The sequence below is a fragment of the Ovis canadensis genome, chromosome 13, assembly GCF_042477335.2.
Source record: "Ovis canadensis isolate MfBH-ARS-UI-01 breed Bighorn chromosome 13, ARS-UI_OviCan_v2, whole genome shotgun sequence".
In the NCBI taxonomy this organism is placed as follows: Eukaryota; Metazoa; Chordata; class Mammalia; order Artiodactyla; family Bovidae; genus Ovis; species Ovis canadensis.
Genome location: NC_091257.1, coordinates 49,989,527 through 50,014,516, shown reverse-complemented (window position 1 = coordinate 50,014,516; position 24,990 = coordinate 49,989,527). Strand labels below are relative to the sequence as shown.

The following is a 24,990-nucleotide window of genomic DNA, read 5'->3' as shown; positions in this document are numbered from 1 at the left end:
GTGAGACAGAAAATGAGAAGGTGGGCATTGCAGCCAGAGAGAAGAGGCTGTGAAAGTTCATAGTGTGTGTGATGGTGTCGTGTGAAGAGCACTGTAGGTGCGTAGTGTGGAGGAGGAGGAGGTGGTGAAAGTTAACGTGGGTGAGAAGGGGCCAAGGTGCTGGGCGCTTCATACTCAGGCCATGGGGCTTAGACCGGACTGGGAACACAGCAAGAAGTCAAAGAATAAGGCTTTCAACTTAAAAAGACTATTTTATAAAGGGGACTTTGGCACATTTGTTTCATTGCACTTAGGCTTGTATTTCTTTTAGACTTTGAAATGTTACAGCTTAAATAGACATCTTATGTGTGTATTTATAAAAGTGGTTTTACTTTTCTGGTTTTGCTTTGAAAATTTTATGGAATACTCCCTTTTTAGCGCTATTCATTGAATATAGTCAATCAAAACAGTGGACAGCTTAATGGTAATCACAAGGAAATGGTAATAGAAAGATTGAGAGGAGCACAACTGCACCTTGATAAAGGAGGAGAAGAAAGAAGATGAGGTTAGGATAAACTTGACTGTAGTCAAGTGTACAGTCTTTATATACCTTATTAAGAGATGCTTTAAATTTTACGTGTTGGTAATGTCTTTGTCTCATTCCTAGGCTCTGAAGACAGAACTCCAAAAAAGAGATTCTCTGAGGTGCAAAACGAGAGACGAGAGCAGGCCCAGCGGACTGTCTTGATCCACTGCCCAAACAAAATCAATGAGAAGAAGTTTCTCAAGTTCTTATCCCAGCACGGACCTATTAACACCCACTTCTTCTATGAAAGTTTTGTAAGTATTTGAGAAACAGTCTGACTTAACAGTCATATATATATTTTTAGTTATTTTTTGCTCTCTTGCCTTTGCAACATGGTAAAGTTATATTTCCTGTTGATATCCTACAGCTTTTTTTAATCTAAATTTCTTTAATGAGGTTTTTTTTTTTAATATGAGAAGTCCTTATAGGAGTATTACAGAATTATAAGCAGAATTATAGCTGAATAATAATTTGACTACTTTAAATCATTCCATTATCTTAGGCATTGGAGCCAGTGGGAAGTCTTTTTTAACCTTTTAATTTTCTGTGTCAGCATTATTTTCAGCTTCACTTAACTCATACCATTTTATAGTGTTCCTTTTATAGATCTGCTTATAATGGTTTAAAACCATTGCTTGTGTGCATACCATTGTAGATTTTAATAATGAACGTTTTTCATGTTGTGATAATTGCTTTGAAATATGAACTAAAACACTATTAGTTAAAAAATATTAATAGTATTTAGGTATGTGTTCTGTTCTTGTTTTTGATCTAGGGTCTTTATGCTGTTGTAGAATTTTGTCAGAAGGAAAGTGTAACTTCGTTGCAGAATATAACCCGGACTCCAAGCCTGGGCCCTGAGGCTGCAATTCCATTCAAGTCACGTTATTTCAATTTAAAATTGAGAAATTCAGTAAACCAGACTTCTGAACTGTCAAGTATTCAATGTAGTAACCAGTCTTCTCCTTCAAGCAAGAAGCTTTATCAGTTACTTTGTTGTGCAGAAAGTGTAAGTTTTTAGGTATACTTCCCCAACTTGATATATGTGTATTTGACTTGTTTTGTACATTTTAAGTTTTTATTAAATATTATTAAATATTCACATTACAGAGCATACTGACCGAGTGAAAAGTAAAAGATGCACCATTTGTGATCATAAGAAGTAATCACATTCTTCCAAAGTTTGGGGCCTTTGGATTCTAGTTTTCTCTCTCTTGTCAGACATATAATTGTATATGACATTCTTTTTGTAAACTAAAATATCTTATTTCTGGTTTTATCTCTTTTTTTTCTGCTCTAATAATGTTTGTAGTTGTTGGTCAGTCGCTCAGTTGTATCTGACTCTTTGCAACCCCATGGACTGTAGCATGCCAGGTTTCCCTGTCCTTGACCATCTCCCAGAGTTTGCTCAAACTCATGTCCATTGAGTTGGTGATACCACCATCTCATCCTGTGTTACCCCCTTCTCCTCTTGCCTTCAGTCTTTCCCAGCATCAGGGTCTTTTCCAATGAATTGACTCTTCGCATTATGTGCGCTTCAGCTTTAGCCTCAGTCCTTCCAATGAATATTCAGGACTGATTTCCTTTAGGATTGACTGGTTGGATCTTCTTATTGTCCAAGGGACTCAAGAGTCTTCTCTAACACCACAGTTCGAAAGCATCAGTTCTTCGGCGCTCAGCCTTCTTTATGGTCCAACTCTCATATCTGTACATGACTACTAGAAAAACCGTAGGTGTAACTGTACAGACCTTTGTTGGCCAAATAATGTCTCTGCTTTTTAATATGCTGTCTAGGTTGGTCATAGCCTTTTTTCCAAGAAGAAAATGTCTTTTAATTTCATGGCTGCAGTCACCATCTGCAGTGATTTTGGAGCCCAAGAAAATAAAGTCTGTCACTGTTGCCATTGTTCCCCCTTTTATTTGCCATGAAGCTATGGGACCAGATGCCATGATGTTTATATTAGTTTTGGTTTTTCTTACAGACTAGTCAAAGATTTAGCTAGTTCTTTTCAAGAATCTCTTTATGGTTTTATCAAAATATACTATTTGGGGGTATTTTTCTAATTTTTAAAACTTCTAACCTTTCATATGTCTTCTACTTTGTGGGCCTTTAAGGCTGTGGCTTTTCTTTTAAATGTGAATGTCTGAGCTCCAGCACGCACCTTCATGGTATGGTCGTTTTAACACTAGTCTCCTAGGGAACACACAGGACTGTTGCTCTAAGGAACTGGGGGATCGTGGGCCTTCATTCCTGAAACTTTGCTGCTTTCTAGTGTTTCTTGCCTTTAGCATTGGCTCTCCTCTCCCCTGCAACTTCCTTTAAATGTCCAACTTTGTGGTTATTTCTGCCTCCTCTACTAGAGCACTTTACTGTTTTCATTTTCCTGAAACAATACTTTATACTCAGTGCCTAAGAACAGTCATAGTTTTAATTCTAGCCATCTTTTATTTTGCTGGTATCCTTCCTCGTTCCTCATTCCTCAGTCCTCTTTAAAGTGCATTTGTAATAAGGCTCAATGTAAAAAGATTGTATATTTTTAAAGTCGGTCTCCTAATGCAACATGACCTGAACATTTTCTGTATTTTGTTCTTTTGTTTTGGCCAGCTAGGTAGATGATCAGCTGAACACTCTCTTGAGGGAATTCCAGCTCACAGAGGAGAACACCAGGCTCCGATATCTCACCTGCTCTCTCATTGAAGATGTAGCAGCTGCATACTTTCCGGACTGTGCAGTCAGACCCTTTGGCTCCTCAGTGAATAGTTTTGGGAAACTAGGATGTGATTTGGACATGTTTTTGGATCTAGATGAAATTGGAAAATTTACTGCTCAAAAGGTAACTGCATTTCTTTAAATCACAAAGTTAAAATTATTAGAAGAAATCAAGGAAATCTTTGGACGTAATGAAATTATAACTTGATTTCTAAGCTTAAGAGGCAGTGTGGTTACAGAGTAAAGTCTATTTGATACTGCTTCTTTGGAATTGTAAAGTCTTCTTTGCATTGGTCTAATATGTGGTCATTTTTTGTGACTATCTTAAACATGTAATAAAATGTTTGTTCCTTTTGGGGGTTGAGAAATTTTGGGGTAGACCAAGGTTACTTACTGTGTTTTTCAGATTATGTGTATATTAACTAATCATTTTATCTGCATAACCTAGTTACTGAAATACTTTTTACATCTCATGTTATTTGTTTCCATTCGTTTCTCAGAATTTTCCTGATTTTTATTGTATTCAAAGAAGCGTATGATTATTATACCTTTTTATCGGGTTGTTCATTTATCATTGTTATGTCCATCATCTCTGTAAATGCCTTATCTTTGAATTCTTTTTTGTTTATTAAGATGGCAGCTTGTTATCCGTCTCAGAAACCTTCTTCTGTATCACTATTTTCAGCTTTCACATTTTTGTTCAGTTGCTAAGTCATGTCTGACTCTTCGAGACTCCATGGACTGCAGTGTGCCAGGCTTCCCTGTCCTTCACTCTCTCCTGGAGCTTGCTCACACTCAAGTCCATTGAGTCAGTGATGCCATCCAACTGTCCATCCTCTGTTGCCCCTTCTCCTCCTGCTCTCAGTCCTTCCCAGCATCAGGGTCTTTTCCAGTGAGAAGCTATGGTTTTTCCAGTAGTCATGTATGGATGTGAGAGTTGGACTCTAAAGAAAGCTGAGCGCCGAAGAATTGATGCTTTTGAACTGTGGTGTTGGAGAAGACTCTTGAGAGTCCCTTGGACTGCAAGGAGATCCAACCAGTCCATCCTAAAGGAAATCAGTCCTGAATATTCATTGGAAGGAATGATGCTGAAGCTGAAGCTCCAATACTTCAGCCACCTGATGCGAAGAACTGACTCATCTGAAAAGACCCTGATGCTGGGAAAGATTGAATGAGGGAGGAGAAGGGGATGACAGAGGATGAGATGATTGGATGGCATCACTGACTTGATGAACTGAGTTTGAGTAGGCTCCGGGAGCTGGTGGTGGACAGGAAAACCTGGCGTGCTGCAGTCCATGGAGTCGCAAAGAGTCAGACACAACTGAGCGACTGAACTGAACTGAACTGAAGCTCTTCGCGTCAGATGGCCAAAGTATTGGAGCTTCAATTTCAGCGTCAGTCCTTCTAATGAATTTTCAGAGTTGATTTCCTTCAGGATTGACTGATTTGATGATCTTGGTGTCCAGGGGACTCTCAAGAGTCTTTTCCAACACCACAGTTCAGAAGCATCCGTTCGTTGGTGCTATCTTCTTTATGGTCCAACTCTCACATCCATATATGACTACTGGAAAAACCATAGCTTTGACTAGATGGACCTTTGATGGCAAAGTAGTGTCTCTGCTTTTAATATACTATCTAGGTTTGTCATAGCTTTCCTTCCAAGGAGCAAGCATGTTTTAATTTCATGGCTGCAGTCATAGTCGGAAAAGGCGATGGCACCCCACTCCAGTACTCTTGCCTAGAAAATCGCATGGACGGAGGAGCCTAGTAGGCTGCAGTCCATGGGGTCGCTAAGAGTCGGACACGACTGAGAGACTTCCCTTTCACTTTTCACTTTCCTGCATTGGAGAAGGAAATGGCAACCCACTCCAGTGTTCTTGCCTGGAGAATCCCAGGGACGGGGGAGCCTGGTGGGCTGCCATCTATGGGGTCACACAGAGTCGGACACGACTGAAGTGACTTAGCAGCAGCAGCAGTCATAGTCTGCAGTGATTTTGGAGCTTGAGAAAAGAAAATCCATCACTGTTTCCACTTTTCCCCCATCTATTTGCTATCAAGTGATGGGACAGGATGCCATGATCTTAGTTTTTGAAATGTTGAGTTTTAAGTCAGCTTTTTCAGTCTTTTATCCTCATAAAGAGGCTCTTTCCGAGATTGTTGATATTTCTCTCAGCAACATATGTTGTTATATTTTGGGTATTAATAGCAAATCACTGAATTTTATGCTTTTACTCCAATCTTTGAGTCTTTTTATTTATTATTACCGGTAAAAATTTGATTTTATTTCTACTGTTTAATTTTTTATTTCCTATTTTCTATGCTTTTCCTTTGGTTTTCCTTCCTTTCTTCCTCCTGTTGAATTCTTTCTTTATTCTGCCCTTTCATCCCTTACTTTCTTTCCATTTACAGTTTAGAGATTTTATATCCCATTTATGGTTTATTAACATGCATGTCTGACAGAGTAAAGTTAATCAGTGTGTCCAGTATCATCCCAAACAATATAAGAGGGGCTTTAATTTAATTACAACTTTGATTTGGAAAAACTGCATTTTTGTACAATCTTAGGTTTATATGACTTTTCTATCTTATGTATTTCAAACTAATAATCTTCTCTGTGTGACTGTCTAGTTGAAACTTCAAACTTAACATTTTGAAAACAAAAGTTTATCTTCATCTCCTTGTTAATATTCTTAAGTTTTTATGAAAGTTCTTATTTATGTGTCACATATTAATTAGTGGCGTTTTAGCTTTCCTGATATTTGCTATCACCTAAGCAAAGAAATCTAAGCTAATCTTTTAGGCCTGCCTCTTCATTTATATCCTCAAAGCTGCAGTCACAGGGTCCCTTATAAATTGTCAGTTAAATGATTATAACAACATCTTGCTTTCCACGTATTCCTCGCCTCAGGCCTTGGTATTCTAGCCCTCAGGTTCTGCTGAAGTTACCTTAAAACACAGATTGGATCATCCACAAACTTAGAACTGTTCTTTTTAACACAGAATTGAAATGATCTGTTTTGTAATTCATTTTAGTGATAATTTGTCATTCTGTATCTTCACATACCAGGTTTTCAGTCACATCACTTAATTACCTAACAGCAGCAAGGCACTTTTATGATGTGGATAACAACTAAACAATTGTTATGTGTCTTCAGTGAGGAATGCTGTTTCCTTCCATTCCTGACTGCCATTCCTAAGCAGCTTGCAAGGCCTAGTTCTGATTCCATCTTCTTAAAACCATACTTGATTTTTTTTTTCTTTGCTCCAGTCAAAATTAATCACTCCTTTTTTGCAGCGTCTTGCTCATCTTTCTGTCTCCAGATTCCTCCTGGGCTACATTTAGTTAGTGGTTGATCTGTGTCTCTCATTGTATCATAAGCATGGGCAGAACAAGGACCACGTCTGTTCATTTGCTCATCCCACACAGTGCCTATCTGCTCGGTGTATAATTACAGAGTCAAAACTGGCCAAGGAATATAAAACACATCACAGTGAAACGGATCAGTCTTACTAAGACTAACATGCTTTTAATACTTGAAGTTGTATTAAATTCCTGGCGGGGACGCTTAAGTTACATTAGGCTATTTTTATATTAAATAATTAACATGGCTAACAATATATTGTGATGGTGAAAGCTTGGGCTCAGGAGTCACAGTGCAGATTAATCATTCTTCTACTTACAGCTGTGTGACAGTGGATAAGTTATTTACCTTCTCTATGCCTTGATTTTCCTAGCTGTAAAACTGGATTGGTGCTGTAGAACCAGTTCATAGAATGTTTGAGAGGATTGGTAGACAGTAAGAAACAGTTTTTTTTCTGTTGGAAGCAGAGGAAGGAGTTGCAAACTTAGTTGGATGTTAGATTTCTGAACTGGAGAGCTATTTAGAAAAAAGTATTTTAAAAGACAGTGCTCCAGTCTCACTAAGCAATTTGACATAATTTGTATGTAGGTTTAACTTAAGCAGTGTTGTTATATATTTATATTCTGAAATATGTGCTTATTTAAGATTATAATAGCTTTGCTAATAGAAACTTCTTAGAAATATAATGAGGAACAGGAGCATTTTTAAATTTTAATTTTTAAATAAATAAAAATAAAGTAACAACAACAACAACAAAAAGCAGGACTGCTTTTAAATTCATCCGCCATAAAGCAGCTTCCTTGATTGCTGTATGCCGTCATGAACCTCTCCTTCCTCTTGGTGCTCTGTGTGTCTCGGTACCCCACTTTGGTTTGTAATTCTCCGGACTTGTTTTATTCTTCAGCCTGAGTTAAGGACAGTTAGGAAAAGATTATAACTAAATCTATATATATGTCTTAGCTTCAATCTACTGTATCCTTTTAAAAAATGGCGGCAGAATATTCTATTGAATGAATGTACCATGCTGCTGCTGCTAAGTCGCTTCAGTGTACCATAATTTATTTCATAACCAGTCCTTTTTTGTTAGTTAGGGACCAGTATCTTTTTTCCTGCTTTATTGCCAACTGTAGTAGGTAATATTCTTTGGTTGTGCATAACAGAAACCAACCCAGAGCAGCTTAAACAAACAGAAGAAGTAGAGGAAGCATCCTAGAACTCAGGAGTCAGGAGTGTGGGTGAGTCCTAGGAAAAGACTAGAACTCAAGTATAAATGATCAACAATCCACAAAGGGTCTGTTTCTCTCCAGGTTTTGCTTTGTTTAATATTTTCCTCCCCTTCACTCCTTTCCCCACCCCACTTCGATTTTCTTTACATTTTCATCCAGGTGGTGTAGCATGTGCCTGCCCCAAAGTTTCTGAGTTCTATTTCAGCCACCTGGTAGCCTCTGACCCTCAGTTGCAGTTCTGGTGGAAACACTGGGCGGTGAGGGGGAGCCTCCACGGTGCTTGCGTCAGCAACCCTGTCTGGCCCACATGCATTGTCAGGGCCTTGATCCTTTCAGGAGGAATGCGTTCTCGAAGAGGGGCGGGTTGAGGGTAGAGGGCTTTAAGCCAGATAGAGCTTTTAGAAGGTATCTACCACACAAATAGTGCTGCAGTGAGTGAACAGCTTGGAAATCTGCTCATTTGTATTAGCATTCCTTTGGGGTGATTTCCTAGGATTTTAGTAACTTGTCAAAATCTTACATATTCAAAGTTTTGCTATTTCAGTATTGAAGTTGTCCCAAAAGTATGTCTCAGTTTACACTCCTGTTGTCAGGATGGATGTGTTTCTCCTCACCCTCCAAAGCTGGTCCTGTCAGCCTTTTTGTTTTCGCCAGACTGATAATCAAAAAAACCTCATTGCTATTTTAATTTCCTCTTAGTTTCTGGAAAACAAGAACATCTTTTACTATGTTTCTTGCTCAGTTTTATTTCTTCTGTTAATTTCTTATTCAAATGTTTTTGACCATTTGTAGAATTGGGCTCTGTGCAAACCTTCATAAATTAGGGACATTATTCCTTTATATGACATGTACTATTGTCTTCATTTGTCTTCTATCTAGTAATAAATATGCTTGGCCTTAAGATGGTTTTCATTTTTATTCATTCATTCTTTTGTGTGTTCTGGAATTTTGTGTCATGCTTAGAGAATCCTTTATGATTGTATAAACATTCTCCCATTGTATTCTGGTATTTTATTGATTAAAACCTTTTTTATTGAAGTCTTTGCTCCGTGGTGAATTTACTTTGGTTTTGGAATAGTCTAGTTTCTTTTTTTGATGGCCACTTGACTCATTCTTTCAACAGCATTTCTGCAGTAATTTGCAGAGTTCATTTTATTAACTATTAAATGCCTATAGTTACATCTAGTTATATTGTCTGTTTCCTTCTGTTGATCTGCTGTCCTCATGCATGTATTTCCTGTTATAACTACTGTGGGTTTGCAGATCTTATGAAAATGGAAAGGCTGACTTGGAAAGGGCATGTATATGTTCACAGAGTCTGTGGTTCTACATGTAGTATTACATAAGTCAATTATAAAAAGCCAATGATCTTTCAAGTTAGTATTTTATACTCTAGAGAATCAAAAGACAACTGAAGATTTTTTTTTAATGTTTTTATTGAAGTATAAGTTGATTTACAATGTCATGTTCATTTCTGATGTACAGCAAAGTGATTCCATTATACATATATTGTGTCTGTTCTTTTGCATATTCTTTTCCATTATGGTTATCACAGGATATTTAATATAGTCATCTGTGCTATACAGTAGGACCTTGTTGTTCATTTTATATATAGCAGTTTATATCTGCTAATTCTAAACTCCTAATTTATCCCTTCCCTTTCCCCATACCCTTTGGTAACCATAAGTTTGTTTTCTATGTCTATGAGTCTGTTTTTATTTTATAAATAAGTTTATTTGTATCATATTTTAAATTCCACATGTAAGTGGTATCATATATTTGTCTTTCTCCTTCTGACTTCATGGTAATCTTTGGTCCATTGACGTTGTGTAAATAGCATTATTTCATTCTTTTTTATGGCTGAGTAGTATTCCAGTGTGTGTGTGAGTGTGTGTGTGTGTGTGTGTGTGTGTGAGTGTATATCACATCATCTTTATCCATCTGTCAGTGGACATTTAGGTTGCTGCTATGTCTCGTCTGTTGTAAACAGTGCTGCCATGAGCATTGGGGTGCATCTATCTTTTTAGATTTTTCTCCAGATAAATGCTCAAGAGATGGAGTTTTGGATCATATGGTAGCTCTATTTTTGTTTTTTAAAGGAACCTTTATACTGTTTTCCATAGTGGCTTCACCAATTTGCATTTCCATGAAGAGTGTAGGAGGGTTCCCTTTTCTCTTCACCCTCTCCAGCATTTATTATTTGTAGACTTTTTAATGATGGCTGTTCTGACTGGTGTGAGGTGATATTTAATTGTTTTTTAATTTATTTTTAATAGAAGGATAATTGCTTTACAATATTGTGTTGGTTTCTGCCATACATCAACATGAATCAGCCATGGATATACATATGTCCCCTCCCTCTTGAACCTCCCTCCCACCTAATTTTAGCTTTGATTTACGTTTCTCCAGTAATTAGTGATGTTGAGCATCTTTTCGTATGACTATTGGCCATCTGTGTGTCTTCTTTGGAGAAATGTCTGTTTAGGTCTTATATACATTTTTTGATTGGGTCTTTTTTTTTTCCTTTGGTTCTTGTTTCTGTCACTGAGTTGTATGAGCCATTTGTATATATTGGCCCTTGTCCAGTCAAACTGCAAATATTTTCTCCTAGTCTGTCAGTTGTCTTTTCATTTTGACAGTTGAGGATTTGGGGTCTGCTTTTGGCTGTGATTGCATGGAGAATTTTTTGTGTCTGTATGGTTATTAATTTTTTGTTTTGTGTATGTGTGTTTTGACCAGAAATGACTTAGAGCATCCTTTTAGAAAAGTTTCAGAAGTTCCTTTTTATAAAAAGCTATTTGCTAATGTTTTTTTATTCAGACCTCAGGAAATTTTCTGATGGAATTTCAAGTGAAAAACGTTCCTTCAGAAAGAGTTGCAACTCAGAAGATCCTGTCTGTGATAGGAGAGTGCCTAGACCAGTTTGGCCCAGGCTGCGTGGGAGTCCAGAGGATCCTGAATGCCCGCTGCCCGCTTGTCAGGTTCTCTCACCAGGCCTCCGGATTTCAGTGTGATCTGACTGCTAACAATAGGTATGGTCTCTTACCGTCTAAAATGAATGTTACAAAGGATTAGCATAGTTTTTCTTGTGTAGAAACAGTGATTTTTGACTGTCAGATATGCTTTACTAGTAATTTTTTTAAAATGTGAAAACTTGAAAAGTAGGAAGTACTTTCTCTTATACTATATAATATCTATTGGGTTTTTCTTTTTTTTTTTTTGGTGTTCTTAATAAAATGTTAAGATACTATGTTAAAATGTTAACATACCTAACAAACATCTTCTGAGAACTGTGTTTCATTGTTCCTACTTATATAGCCTGATAACAACTCAAAAATTCCTGAGTATCTAGCCTTCTGGTTTACTTAGTAAGTAAAGTGGCATCTTGAGTTTGTCCTTGGAATTGCCTCCAGATATAGTCAAATTTATGGCACCCCACTCCAGTACTCTTGCCTGGAAAATCCCATGGATGGAGGAGCCTGGTGGGCTGCAGTCCATGGGGTCACTGAGAGTTGGACATGACTCAGTGACTTCACTTTCACTTTTCACTTTCTTGCATTGGAGAAGGAAATGGCAACCCACTCCAGTGTTCTTGCCTGGAGAATCCCAGGGACCGGGGAGCCTGGTGGGCTGCCGTCTATGGGGTCGCACAGAGTTGGACACGACTTAAGTGGTTTAGCATAGTCAACTTTGTGTCAAGCAAATGGTGGACTGAGCAGCCTAATAAGACTGCATAGTTTTCTTCAACATGTTTTCATTTTTATTATCAACCTGTTTGCTTAAAAAAAAGTGAGAGTAATGAGAATGACGAGTTCTTTCATGCTCTGATAACTTTTCTTTGGTTCTCAGTAGAGAAAACTCTTCAGTTGAGGCGTTTATTTCTTTACACTCTAGTATACTCATTGCATTGGAGAAGGAAATGGCAACCCACTCCAATGTTCTTGCCTGGAGAATCCCAGTGAGGGGGAGCCTGGTGGGCTGCCGTCTGTGGGGTCGCACAGAGTCAGACACGACTGAAGCGGCTTGGCGGCAGCAGCAGACTCATTGCGTGCGTTTTGTCTCCCTGTACTATCTGTTAGTTAAATAATCATAACTAAAAATAGATTCAGAAAATCCAATCTGGAGCAGTTTTGAATAAACTCAAGTGTTCACTAACAAGTCAGTGCTAAATACTTCTGAATTTCTCTCAAGTGGCTCATTTAGTAAAAATAAATAAAAATACATATTATACTTTCTATCATTACTATATTTTCTTTATAGTATGTAAGTCGAATAAAATGACTTTTATCTTGGTAATAATGTTACTTTCATTGTCTTGTTGCTGTAGTTTTAAAAAATTTATTTAATATGCATCAGACTTTTTATACTTGCATGTTTCTTTATATCAGATACCTTGTACTGTGTGCTACTTATTTTTCAGCTTAATTTAGCTTCATTTACATAGCTCAAACATTTAATCACCATGAATTTCTAATTTGCCATTTCCTCTCCTTTCCTTAAACTCAGGAAGTGCCACCCATGATGGTACTTAGTAGGCAGTTTGGAGTTGATACTGTGAAATAACATGTGCCCTCTCTTGGGTCTTTGAGAAATTACAAGACATGTCTTGATCATTAGGAACTTAATTTAAAAATATTTCTTATAACTCTTTGCATTATAACATGACTAGAAGACTTAGAAAATAGGCTCTGAAGACTGATTTCTTAATACATATTTAATCTTCCTGAGTTGTGTTTTTTATAAATAGTACACTTAAGTAATTTTGGCTGAATTTTAAAAGACTTATACTTTCTTGATAAAATAAGTATAATATTTCCCTTGTCTGTCAAAGGATTAGATAATCTCCCTTTCCCATTCTGAAGTGTCCTGATTTGGATGATAAAGTATAAGGTTAGGTCACCTATAATCAATCCATAACAAGATCAAATTGTTTTTGAAATTCAGTTATCAGGAAATCTTTGTCATATTTTTCTTCCTGTGGTGAGTGCAAATCCTACATAGGACTTCATTTACCTTCCAGCTTCTTCTGATATGAAGATCAGAAATAATCATGCAGCACAGTTTTAATTAATCTGCAGAACCACTGGATTGGAATGCCTATAGCCCAAATAGATTCTGATTCTGACTTTGTTCATTTTGTCTGTATCTTCTCTGCATGTCTCTTCAGTGCCCCTTAAAACACTAGAAAAGCTGTGGGTGCAGCAAATAAACACAGGAATTAATAATGACTCAAAACAGAAAAGGACTAGTTAATCTGTGTGCAACTAAAGTATGAAGCTCCTGTAATTACAGACCTGCCTGTGTCTTTATTGATAGTTAATAAACAGCACTTAGGTATTATTTTACTTATTACATCATGTTTAGGAACTTTGATTTAAAATTTTTAAGTGTGATAACTGCATTGTGGTTGTCAGCATTTAGAAGAATGTTTTAATGGTAATGAAAGGTTATCATTAATATTAAATGTTATATTGCAAATACATAATGCATTTGATGATCTGCTCTTGTTGTTCTGAATATGTTTAGATAGAGTAAGATAGTTAGATATATGCCCAGGTTTGTGTTTTGTTCTACTCTGGGATCATAATTTGGGGGGTTGAAAATTTCTGTTATTTTTCTCTTTCGAAGGATTGCGTTGAAAAGTTCTGAACTGCTTTACATGTATGGTGCCCTGGACTCGAGGGTTAGAGCCTTGGTGTTCAGTGTCCGATGCTGGGCTCGGGCACATTCGTTAACAAGTAGTATTCCTGGTGCTTGGATTACAAATTTCTCCCTCACCATGATGGTCATCTTTTTTCTCCAGAGGAGGTCACCTCCTATTCTTCCAACACTAGACTACCTAAAAACCCTTGCAGGTGAGACTCAAAGCATCTGTTTTCTCTCTGTTTGAATGGATAGCATTACCATGTGTTATCAAAGCCATGTGTGTTTGTTTGTTTATTGTTCACTTGCTCAGTCAGGTAACTCTTTGCAACCCCATGGACTGCAGCATGCCAGGCCTCCCCGTCCTTCACTATGTACTGGAGTTCGCTCAAACTCATGTCCATTGAGTCGGTGATGCCATCCAACCATCTCATCCTGTCGCCCCCTTCTCCTCCTGGCTTCAGTCTTTCCCAGCATCAGAGTCTTTTCCAATGAGTCGGCTCTTTGCATCAAGTGGCCAAAGTATTGGAGCTTCAGCATCAGTCCTTCCAATGAATATTCAGGGTTGACTTCCATTAGGATTAATCTCCTTGCTATCCAAGGGACTCTCAAGAGTCTTCTCTAGCACCACAGTTTGAAAGCATCAGTTCTTGGGCACTCAGTTTGTTTAAGGGTCATGTATTTTCAAAGTGTCGTGACTATTAATAAAATCTAAAAGCTGTTAATTTTCTTAATGTCCACCAGGGGTCATGAGAGCTGATGATTTGTGAAGCAGAGGCCTTTAAAATTTTTCAAGAGCTCTGTCTTACTGTGTCAGTTGGCAACATTGTTTACCATCTCCTGAGCCAGTTGGAGCCTCTCCTGGCTTGACCAAGTTTGGAATGACCTTGGAGAAAAATATATCCCAGATGCAGCTTCTGATTGGAGCCCAGCTTACAAATGGCTTTCCAAGTTTGAAGCTATTTCCAGATTTCTCTTAGAAATGCCAAAAACCATTTCATGGTGTTTCAAGGTCCTAATTTTTTTTTTTTTTTTTTTTGGTTGAAAGTTTATAGGCAATCTTAGGTAAATGGTTTTAGAATTAGTATACTATTTAATTTGTGTTTTTAATAAATTGAAATTTTGATAGGCTGCTGGGGGAGATACTAAGGTATTACAGTCTTAAATTATGAAAGGAAAATAATTCAGGGATTTACTCAGAAAATGTATATGCACTCCATCTTCTGCCCCTCCCATGTATTGCTGCCAGATAATTCTTATAAAGTTCACTCCTAAAGTGACCCTCTTTAAAGGGATTTTAAAAGGATTTTATTCCCTATAGAATAAACCTCAAGCAGTTGGCTTAGCTTTGTATTATATAGGATTTTCACCTGTAGCCATTTTTCCAGCCTTTTCTCCCACTCTTTCTCTTCATGTATTCCCACATTTCAGCCAATGACATGTTCATAACATTTCCTCTTAGCTCCTTTTTTTGTGATGTTTGTTTTTCATCCTGGAACATGCCTTTTCTTCTCTATGAATTCTTTTAAGTTCACTCCCATGCCACTTTTCTTATTCAGATTAGAAGTAATCGCTTGTAAGTGTTGGTACCACTTGAAAGTAAGCTTTAAAAATCTCTGTGTGGTAGGTTATGGAAAGTAGGAAGTTTAGAGGGAGGTAGAGCGCGGGCCTGTATCTCACCTTTGAGGTCCATGCCTGTGTTCATCTCCTCATTCGGTGTCATTCATTCACTTTGGATCTGTTGGCTGCAAACTATGTGTCAGGTGTGGTTTTTGGTGCAGTGGTTTATACAGACGATGTTCTCAGGCAATGCTTAAATCTAGTAACCAACAGAAAACCTGGGTAGATCTCACCTGTTAGCCGCCTGGAAAGACCACTTCCTGTTCAGTCCTGCTGTGTGCACTGATGCTTAAGACTACTTTCCTAGAAACTGTTTGGGGAAGTATCATGGGTTTTGGAGTTCAGAAGAGAAGAAAGAATAGAAACTGAAAAAAGGAGGCTGCTTTGAAGCAGATTTGTGTTAGCGGCACACCATCACACCTTGGTGGTTCTCTCCCACCCCTGCCGCTGTGAGGCCCTTCACATCTCTGCCTGGGGACATTTGTACCGCTTCTCCCTTCCCACTGCTCTGTTCTTAACTAACAGTGATTTTCAGAAATTCACATCTAATTGTAGTATTCACTCTCTTGAAATCCTTTCAGTAATTTTCCTATTATCTTTTTAAATTTCCACTAATTGTTTTAGAGAAAATATAATTTGTGAACAAATTTAAAACAACATTTTGAGTTTTTATTCCAAATCTATTTTAAGCCAAATACAAATTTAATCACATTCTATGGCATCAAAACATTCCTTTGATGGGAATTCTTTTATTTTCTACTTAAAAATACCAAATTGGTAGTTTAACATTTTCATGCTCATTCTTAAACATGGTCAGAGAAATCAGGCCATTTCAGTTGCTTTTTTCCGCATAGCAAATTATAGGTGTGAATTGATAATAAATGTAAAAGTGAACTTGATATAGTTGTTGCTACTTTTTGATCATTGATTTTTTAACTTCTAGTGGAATCTTGAACTTGCTGTGAAATACTTTTTCATAGGTAAATGTGTGTATGAAGGATGTGGTAAAGATAATTTTGAGAAGAATGTATCTAAATTTTTTTTCCCTAACTCATTGATGTATTCCTTAGAATCCATGCTTTTTATACTTTCTGATTTTAACCAGGGGTCCCAGACCAATGTATCTTCAACAGAATATGGCTAAGAATAAAAATAGTGTTAAACTGTGAAATCATCACCATCGTGGGAACTCCGTGGTTCATCAGCTGAGGGGCTTGAGTCTTGTTAGAGTCATTTTTTTCTGAACTGTGCCTCTCCTTTGATATTCAGATAGAGCCTATCAATTTGTATTGTTTCAAAAAGAAGAAAGTAAGAGAGCAAGCTTGCTTGATTGCCTGCTAGTTTATTAGTAGAAGGCAGTGTCAGTTTGTGGAACACTTGTCAGCACTTCTAGGACTTTGCCAACCGCTGTTTGAAATCTGGAAGTTGAAGTCCAGACCTTCTAACTTTGCGTTTAGGGTCCCTCATGATCTTTGTCTCCCTCCTCTGCTTGTACCTTCTCTTTCGTGTGCAGCTCAGGAGCTGCAGTCCTCCAGGCTCCTCCCTGACCCTAGAGCCTCTGCACTCCTGCACATCTTGTGCCTTCGCCTGCAGTGGCTGCTTCTCCCGCCTTCCCTTTTTACCTGGAGAAGCTCATCCCGATCGAGCCAGGGAAGAGAAAAGACAAACCCAGTCCAGAATCTGACTTCTTAGGTCTTTCCTGGCTTCCTCTCTCCTCCCTTCCTTCTCAGAGGTGGTGCCCTGTTGCCTTCCAAGCACCTGGAACGCACCTGTATTGTGACAACAATTAGATTGTTGTTCTTTGATCTGGCTGCCTTGACCAAGCATTTCTAGGTCAGGCTGTCTGCTTTGTCTCTGCATTTTCCGCTCCTGGCTTAGAGGAGTTCAGTAAATAGATTCAGGTGATTGGATGAACATTTTAAAGTTGAAGGCTGTTTGTACTGAGCACGATGGCAGCTTTCATAGTTTGGTTATTCTTGAAGTTTTGTTTCTTCATGTTCTCTTACAGTCTCTACCGCTTTCCCCATGTGTCTCTTTTGTCTTCTTGCGTTTTCTGTCTTGTTTTGGCTATGGTCCCTTTGTAATATTTACTTCTGTGCTTAATGCTTTTAATCCAGCATCTTCCTCTTATAATCAGTCGTTTGATTAGAGTTCTTTTGTTTAGGATGCCTGTTTTTCTTTCCTATGATGAATTAAAGGTTTCAAGAAGAAATGACTGAGTGGTACTTTCAGCAAGTTTGATGCAGAGACCCCAGCATAGAAGAGAGCTTTAGTTGCTCATTCTTCATGACCCAGTGACAATTCATTGAGTTCCAGGCACTGGGTAAAATTTTTTTTGCATCATCTAAGTTTCCTATGTTAGAACATGCTCTTTCAGTCTTTTTTTCTGGAAGAGAAGGCCTGGCTTCTAACATGCTGAAACTTTGACGTTTATTACACCATTTGTTGTGTTTAGAACAGTTTTCCCACCCTCAAACGTGTCTTGCATCTCCCAGTATAGAGATTCTTTCTTATACTGTCTCCAGGGTAAACCCGACATTTTCTGTCAGGAAGAGACCTCAGGGTCTCGCTGCTCTAAGCAGCAGGCATCCAGGCTGGGCCCTCCTGGTCAGATCTGGCACTTCAGCTGCCAAGCTACTGGGGGCTCTGCCTGAACGTCTGGTTTCTTGGCTTTCTTTACTGCTGGTTTAGGACCCAGTGCTCTCAGATCTCTTTCAGTCATTGCTGCTTGTCCATCAGTTTTTCAACATAAAAGTTTTGGTTGCTCTTGTCTTTCCTATTCTCCATCTTTAAGATTTTATGTCATTTTACTCTCATTTCAGTAGTGCTTTGGGGTAAAGGTAGATGCTGAGTTTATATCACCATCTTTACCCCAGAGCATGTGCTCTGAAGCAGCATGTAGGTGCCACCCAGAGCGGCTGAGTGTCACTGGATGTGTGGCCTGGTAGGAGGGGTAGTAGGGCGTGACCTTGTCTGTAGATCGCCAGTGTTTCATACAATACTTTTAAGAAATAAGTAATTTCCATAGAAATGAACAGAGAGAAATAGGGTGTCATAGGAGCTTCCCAGGTGGCTCAGCAATAAGGAATCCACCTGCCAGTGCAGGAGATATCCCTGATTTGGGGAGATCCCCTAGAGTAGGAAAGGGAAACCCTCTCCAATATTCTTGCCTGGGAAATCCCATGGACAGAGGAGCGTGGTGGGCTATAGTCCATGGGACCGCAAAGAGTTGGACATGACTGAGCGACTGAGCACGCACACATACAACAGGGTGTCTTATGTTTGAAGAGGTTGAGAATGATTTCTCTACGGCAGCATGGTTCAGTGGAGCTTCCTGTCATCACGTTGTCCATTGGGCAGCCACTTGTTACCTGTGGCTATCAGGCATTAGAAATGTGGGTAGTGTGACTGAGGAACTGAATTTTTAATTTTAATGACTATTATTTGTATATTGTTTAATAGCAGAAAAACAGGGGCGAGAATAAAAAGGGAGAAGACTTAACAGCTGAGTTGTTTCCTGGGTTTGAATGCCTTAGGGGTTTTGAGAAAACAAAACTGGCCCTGTCTTAAATCAGGGGATCGTTTTTTTTCCTTCAAGTTTTACTACTTTCTGTTAAAAACTTTTTCTGGTGAAGACCGACAGTTACAGACACAGTCTGTTTTTTATCACTGTACATTCCTAGAAATATTTAATACTTTTATATAGATATACTTTAATGTGGATTTACTTTTCTATTGTAAATATATTCCTGGAAAAAAGAAAAATAAGACACAGCAGCTAAAAGAGCATCAATATATATGACTGGCCTGCTGATAATTTGAAATAACAAGGCATGTGCCCAGGTCCCAGGAAAAATAAATCTAAATGGACCTGTATATAAATTCTTCAGTTGTTTAACAGTGCACATAAAATTTGCTGTTAAAAAATGAGTAACAGTTTCAGAGTTTAGAATCAATGTTAGAATCTGGAATGATTTTTGAGTACTTAAGTCAGTAACCAGGTTGGTTAAAAAATAACCAAAACCACACCAAAAAAAGGGAGGCAGTAGTTTGAAGAAACCTTGTTTTATGAATTTCTCTCTGGCTATTATAGATAATCATTCAAAGTCAAATATCAGCTAGCATTCAGATTCTTGGTTATGTGCCTGCTGTATGCCGGACACTGTTGTTGTGGACTGGCCAGTGGGAAGAGGGAAGGTCATCACTGCCTTGGACTGGACAGTGGTCTCTCTAGTCCCAGACTGGGGTCAGGGAGTAGATAGCATGAATGCAGCCATGGTGTGGTCAGGTGCTTGCTGATGGAGCACAGGACAAAAGGCTGGGCGCCCCCCTTACAGTTAGGAAAAGAGAAAGCCCTTTTAGTGGCGGTTGATTAGACTTCTAAGAGTGGGAGTTTGTTTGCCTGCATTTGTACAGTGGAAGGTGGATTAGAATGGATGAAGGATTTCATGGTGGCTGTATATTTATCCATAACTAGGGAAATGATTACATCTAAAGATGTAAATACTGTTAGGAAAGATGAATTGTGTGAGTCCACTGTGCCATTAAATGAGTCTTACTGAATCCCAGTCACTGCAGAGGCCTGCCTCTTAGAAATTACCAGAAGTTTTTCAGAACTCTTAGAACATTCAGTTTGTATGTGTCTTGGATGAGTTATTGAAAGTAAATGCACAAAAGGGTAATAAGACGGAAAATGGAGATCTGAATTAAATATACTTGATCAAAGATAGTACCAGGATTTAAGTGGGTGAAAGATGGGAAAAGTCTACATTTTCATTTATTACTAGAAAACTGATGACCTCAGAGGATAGATTACGAATCATTGAGCATTGATGGACAGTCTGTTCACCAAAGTTCATGTAAGGTTAATTTTACTGTAGTATAATTGCTCTCAAATCCTTTTTAATGGAGTTTTAATCCTACTATTTATACTATATATAAAAAACCCTGACCAATAATAGGACATGTTAATCTATAGCTTTGCTTTGTGTGATTATAAATTTCTGAAGTAGGGAATATCTTTGAAATAGAATGTGAAATATTTTCCATTTCTGTTTATTTAAGATGCAGAAGATAAGTGTATAATAGAAGGCCACAACTGTACATTTGTTCGTGACTTGAATAGAATTAAACCTTCAGGAAATACAGAAACACTAGGTAGGTGTTTTCCTTTTCTTTGTTCCTTTTTGGACTGAAATAGACTTTCTTATTATCTTTCTTGTTTTATTTTCTTACAGAATTACTACTGAAAGAATTTTTTGAGTATTTTGGAAATTTTGCATTCAATAAAAATTCCATAAATATTCGACAGGTAAGTACTATTTAATATTTGATGATTAGGTATATGGTTTTCTACTGTACTAATATTTAATGAGTGTAGTTTTCAAAGCATTCTAACAAATGTCATTGCATGTCAACTCTTGATGATAGAGAGTAATAAAAAATTGACACCTAGTGGAGCTACATGACTTGGGCCAAGATATCATCTAGTAGACCAGTTTTTTTTCAGCATCTGTCTTTGTCAGTTTGCCATGATATCTCTGTCATCACCTGCTACTAAGACTGTATCCTTCAAAATATGGAATATATTCTAAAAAGTTTTTTAGAAAGCATAATTTTATATACACTTTTATAGACCAGATTGAATTTCTGTGGAAGAAATGGAATACCTAGTCCCAAAGATCAGTTCAGTTCGGTTCAGTTGCTCAGTCGTGTCTGACTCTTTGCGACCCCATGAATCGCAGCATGCCAGGCCTCCCTGTCCATCACCAACTCCCAGAGTTCACTCAGACTCACATCCATCGAGTCAGTGATGCCGTCCAGCCATCTCATCCTCTGTCGTCCCCTTCTCCTTATGCCCCCAATCCCTCCCAGCATCAGAGTCTTTTCCAATGAGTCACCTCTTCGCAGGAGGTCGCCAAAGTATTGGAGTTTCAGCTTTAGCATCATTCCTTCCAAAGAAATCCCAGGGCTGATCTCCTTTAGAATGGACTGGTTGGATCTCCTTGCAGTCCAAGGGACTCTCAAGAGTCTTCTTCAACACCACAGTTCAAAAGCATCAATTCTTCGGCACTCAGCTTTCCTCAAGTCCAACTCTCACATCCATACATGACCACTGGAAAAACCATAGCCTTGACTAGACAGACCTTTGTTGGCAAAGTAATGTCTCTGCTTTTGAATATGCTGTCTAGGTTGGTCATAAATTTTCTTCCAAGGAGTAAGCGTCTTTTAATTTCATGGCTTCAGTCACCAACTGCAGTGATTTTGGAGCCCCCAAAAATAAAATCTGACACTGTTTCCACTGTTTCCCCATCTATTTCCCATGAAGTGATGGGACCAGATGCCACGATCTTCATTTTCTGAATGTTGAGCTTTAAGCCAACTTTTTCACTCTCCTCTTTCACTTTCATCAAGAGGTTTTTGAGTTCCTTTTCACTTTCTGCCATAAGGGTGGTGTCATCTGCATATCTGAGGTTATTGATATTTCTCCCAGCAATCTTGATTCCAGCTTGTGCTTCTTCCAGCCCAGCGTTTCTCATGATGTACTCTGCATATAAGTTAAATTTTAGTAATTCCCTCAATTTGAGCCCTTAGGGTTTAATTTACCTAGGCAAGTGAATTTATGATTTTGGTTCAACTGATTAGGCGGAATGGCATTTTCCGTATAAGAAGAACCATCAGAGCAAACTCCAAGCAGAATCTGTTTACAAGTTGGGGGTACGTGAGATGGCCTCTGGGTTTATTCTGTTTAGCGTGTGGATATTTAGTTACAGCCTGTGTAAGACTGGCTTCATAAAACACATACTCAGATATTCTTTTTTGTTGTTTTTTCAACTCTCCTTTTTTCATCCTTCTCTGACCCTTATCCTGTTCATGGAGACTTTGTTTAAAAAAGGAAAAAAAAGAGAAAAAGTGTGGGATAGAGAGGGTAATAGACACAGAGCTCTGGAATGTACTCGAGAAGGAAGAGATCCTAGAACACCGGAAATGGCTTCCCCTTTATATGCCCGCACTGCTCAGGGCTCAGAGACGGTGGTAGGGCAGCGCCCCTGCTGGACAGTGGCTTGAGAGGCATTAGGGAGTTCACAGGGGCTGCCCACGCTGGAGACTCCTGACTTGGTTTCGTAGTATTTATGTATGTGATATCATTTGAAAGAGGAAAAAGATTATATAGATGAGTGGATCACTGATGTTCATGAGTCAGCTCTAGCTTTTGTTTTTAATTCTATGAGATATCTCACCTGGCAGAGCCTTATTTAAGTTGAATCTTTAGGAATGTAAATAGGAAGCTTTTAATGTTTTAAAATATGAATAATCCTTTGTTCCTTCTCTACCTTTCTCATTTCATACTTGTGAAACATTATTATATTTAATTTAAGGCTTCTAATTTTGTGTGCTTCTATTTTGTGTGTAATAGGTATGTTTTTAGGAAGTCCCCAAAATAACTATCTTATGCCATTTTTCTTTTCCATAAGTTTTTTTCCTTCCCAGTTCTATTCTGTTAGATAAATGTTATGTTATTTTAAAAATACTTTTATTGGTTGACTTAGTCCAGATACCTCTCATTGGAGCAGTGACATCATCATCCATAGCTCATAAACCTAATTTATTTTTCTCTAAAGAGCACTCATAAAACTACAGTGGAAAAAGCCAGTCAGAAGTACACACACGTATATACACTAACACGTAACATGCATACATACCGAGCTCCCTTGGGGCAGAGATTCTTTACCCTATAAAGTTAGTGCTGGTGTTTTATGTGTTTTTGACATTTTATTAAACCAAACAGTTTTTATATCTGAGCCCTTAATACATTCATACATCTTTTTCTTCCCGGTAACGATCTACAGGGAAGGGAACAGAACAAACCAGAATCTTCTCCTCTGCACATTCAGAATCCTTTTGAAACTTCTCTCAACATTAGCAAAAATGTAAGTCAAAGCCAACTGCAAAAATTTGTGGATCTGGCCAGAGAAAGTGCCTGGATTTTACATCAAGAAGGTAAAGACCGCCCTTCGCCATCAAGTAATCAGCCTTGGGGGTTGGCAGCCCTGCTGCTACCTTCTGTAACAAATAATGTGCCTCTTTCCAAGAAGAAAAAGAAGCCTGCAAGTGAAAGAATTAAAAACTTGTTGGATTCCATAAAAAGTAGCGGTGCAGAAAATTCCATAGCCACTAATGGGAGAAGAGCAATTAGCACTCAGGCGTGATGGCTGCTCATTTGCTTTCAGAACTGGTTTTATCCTGTAAGCTGGTCGCTGACTGCCTGGAAGAACTGTGTGAAGCCCTGGCAGGTCATACTTCCATCCAGTGTCTCTCTTCTCATGATCTTCCTGTTGGGCCCTTTAAACTGGTCTGAGATTCTGCGATATGTTCAGTCTGAAAGCAGTGGCACCATATGAAAACGCTAGCCATAGGAACAGGTGAAAGAAGATTAGAATGTACTTCAGATAAAATACAAAAAGCAGGTGGGGAAAATCAGTCTTAGAATCAAACCATTGTTGATATCCGCATCAGTCTCTGGGTGTAAATCATTTAAAGGGACTTCTAGGTATGTATGCTGCTGCTGCGTCGCTTCAGTCGTGGCCGACTCTGTGCGACCCCATAGATGGCAGCCCACTAGGCTTCTCTGTCCCTGGGATTCTCCAGGCAAGAATACTGGAGTGGGTTGCCATTTCCTTCTCCAGTGCATGAAAGTGAAAAGTGAAAGTGAAGTTGTGCCCGCCTCTTAGCGACCCCCTGGACTGCAGCCTACCAGGCTCCTCTATCCATGGGATTTTCCAGGCAAGAGTACTGGAGTGGGGTGCTGTTGCCTTCTCCCTAGGTATGTATATACATAGGCAATGAATACAATAAAGTTGAGAAATTTGATTGTACTCTTTAGTTTTGTATTCTTCCAAGTATTCTTTCACATATAAATATAAACAGATTGGTATGGATTTCCAAAAACGTGCATATTTTTGAAAGAGATGAATATAGATATTTCAGTTAGTACATTCTAGATATTCTAAGCTATATAAAAATATTGGTACTCTGTACTTAAAAATATTAATTAGTTTTTCTGTCTTCAAAAATAAAATCCTTTTTCTACTAGTATGTGATAGTCCAATATTCCTTCAATCTCGTTTCAAAATTCCTTTCTCCCTGTAGGAAATAGATAGTATTGAAGTATGCTGCTGCTGCTAAGTCACTTCAGTTGTGTCCGACTCTGTGCGACCCCATAGATGGCAGCCTACCAGGCTCCCCCGTCCCTGGGATTCTCCAGGCAAGAACATTGGAGTGGGTTGCCATTTCCTTCTCCAGTGCATGAAAGTGAAAAGTGAAAGTGAAGTCACTCAGTTGTGTCTGACTCTTAGCAACCCCATAGACTGCAGCCCACCAGGCTCCTCCGTCCGTGGGATTTTCCAGGCAAGAGTACTGGAATGGGGTGCCATTGCTTTGTCTGAGGATTGAAGTATAATTTCCTTTATAGTCCCTATAGAGTGACTGTCAGTTTATGAAGCCAATAGTATAGTGTCGGAAAACACAAACTTGAGCCAGACTGATGTCGTGGTGAATCACTGTCTCTTTGGATCTCGTCTGTAAAATGGGGGTGATGGCGGCGCCTCCCTTGCAGTGGCTGTGGAGATTAGCTAGGCCCACGGGAAAGTGCAGGGCCACAGGCAGGCCTGGCATGTAGTACCCTATTTGTAATGTTGGTGGTAGATAGTCATTATTCATGCTACTCAGAACTCGGATTTAGAGATTGTACTGGTTTTCAAAATAGTTTCCCATCTAAATTTTAGGTCAGAAACTATGAGCCCTGCTTGAGGTCTTATGGGAAGCTCACTAATAGAACTGTCGTGAAGTAGGTAAGTTCTGTGC

At 38.6% G+C, this 24,990-nt stretch overlaps 1 protein-coding gene across 2 annotated transcripts in view; it reads left to right on the top strand.

The window, feature by feature from the left end:
- The window catches only part of MTPAP (mitochondrial poly(A) polymerase), a 28,055-nt gene extending 4,053 nt beyond the window's left edge, over positions 1-24,002 (top strand). For both annotated transcript variants that reach the window (XM_069547734.1, XM_069547735.1), the window contains exons 2-9: positions 647-819; positions 1,341-1,574; positions 3,175-3,399; positions 10,684-10,895; positions 13,492-13,718; positions 20,191-20,283; positions 20,364-20,437; positions 22,977-24,002. In XM_069547734.1, coding sequence (XP_069403835.1) covers positions 647-819; positions 1,341-1,574; positions 3,175-3,399; positions 10,684-10,895; positions 13,492-13,718; positions 20,191-20,283; positions 20,364-20,437; positions 22,977-23,336 — 1,598 coding nt within the window. In that variant the 3' untranslated portion in view covers positions 23,337-24,002. The remainder of the gene's footprint in view (positions 1-646; positions 820-1,340; positions 1,575-3,174; positions 3,400-10,683; positions 10,896-13,491; positions 13,719-20,190; positions 20,284-20,363; positions 20,438-22,976) is intronic.
- Positions 24,003-24,990: the final 988 nt, after the last annotated feature.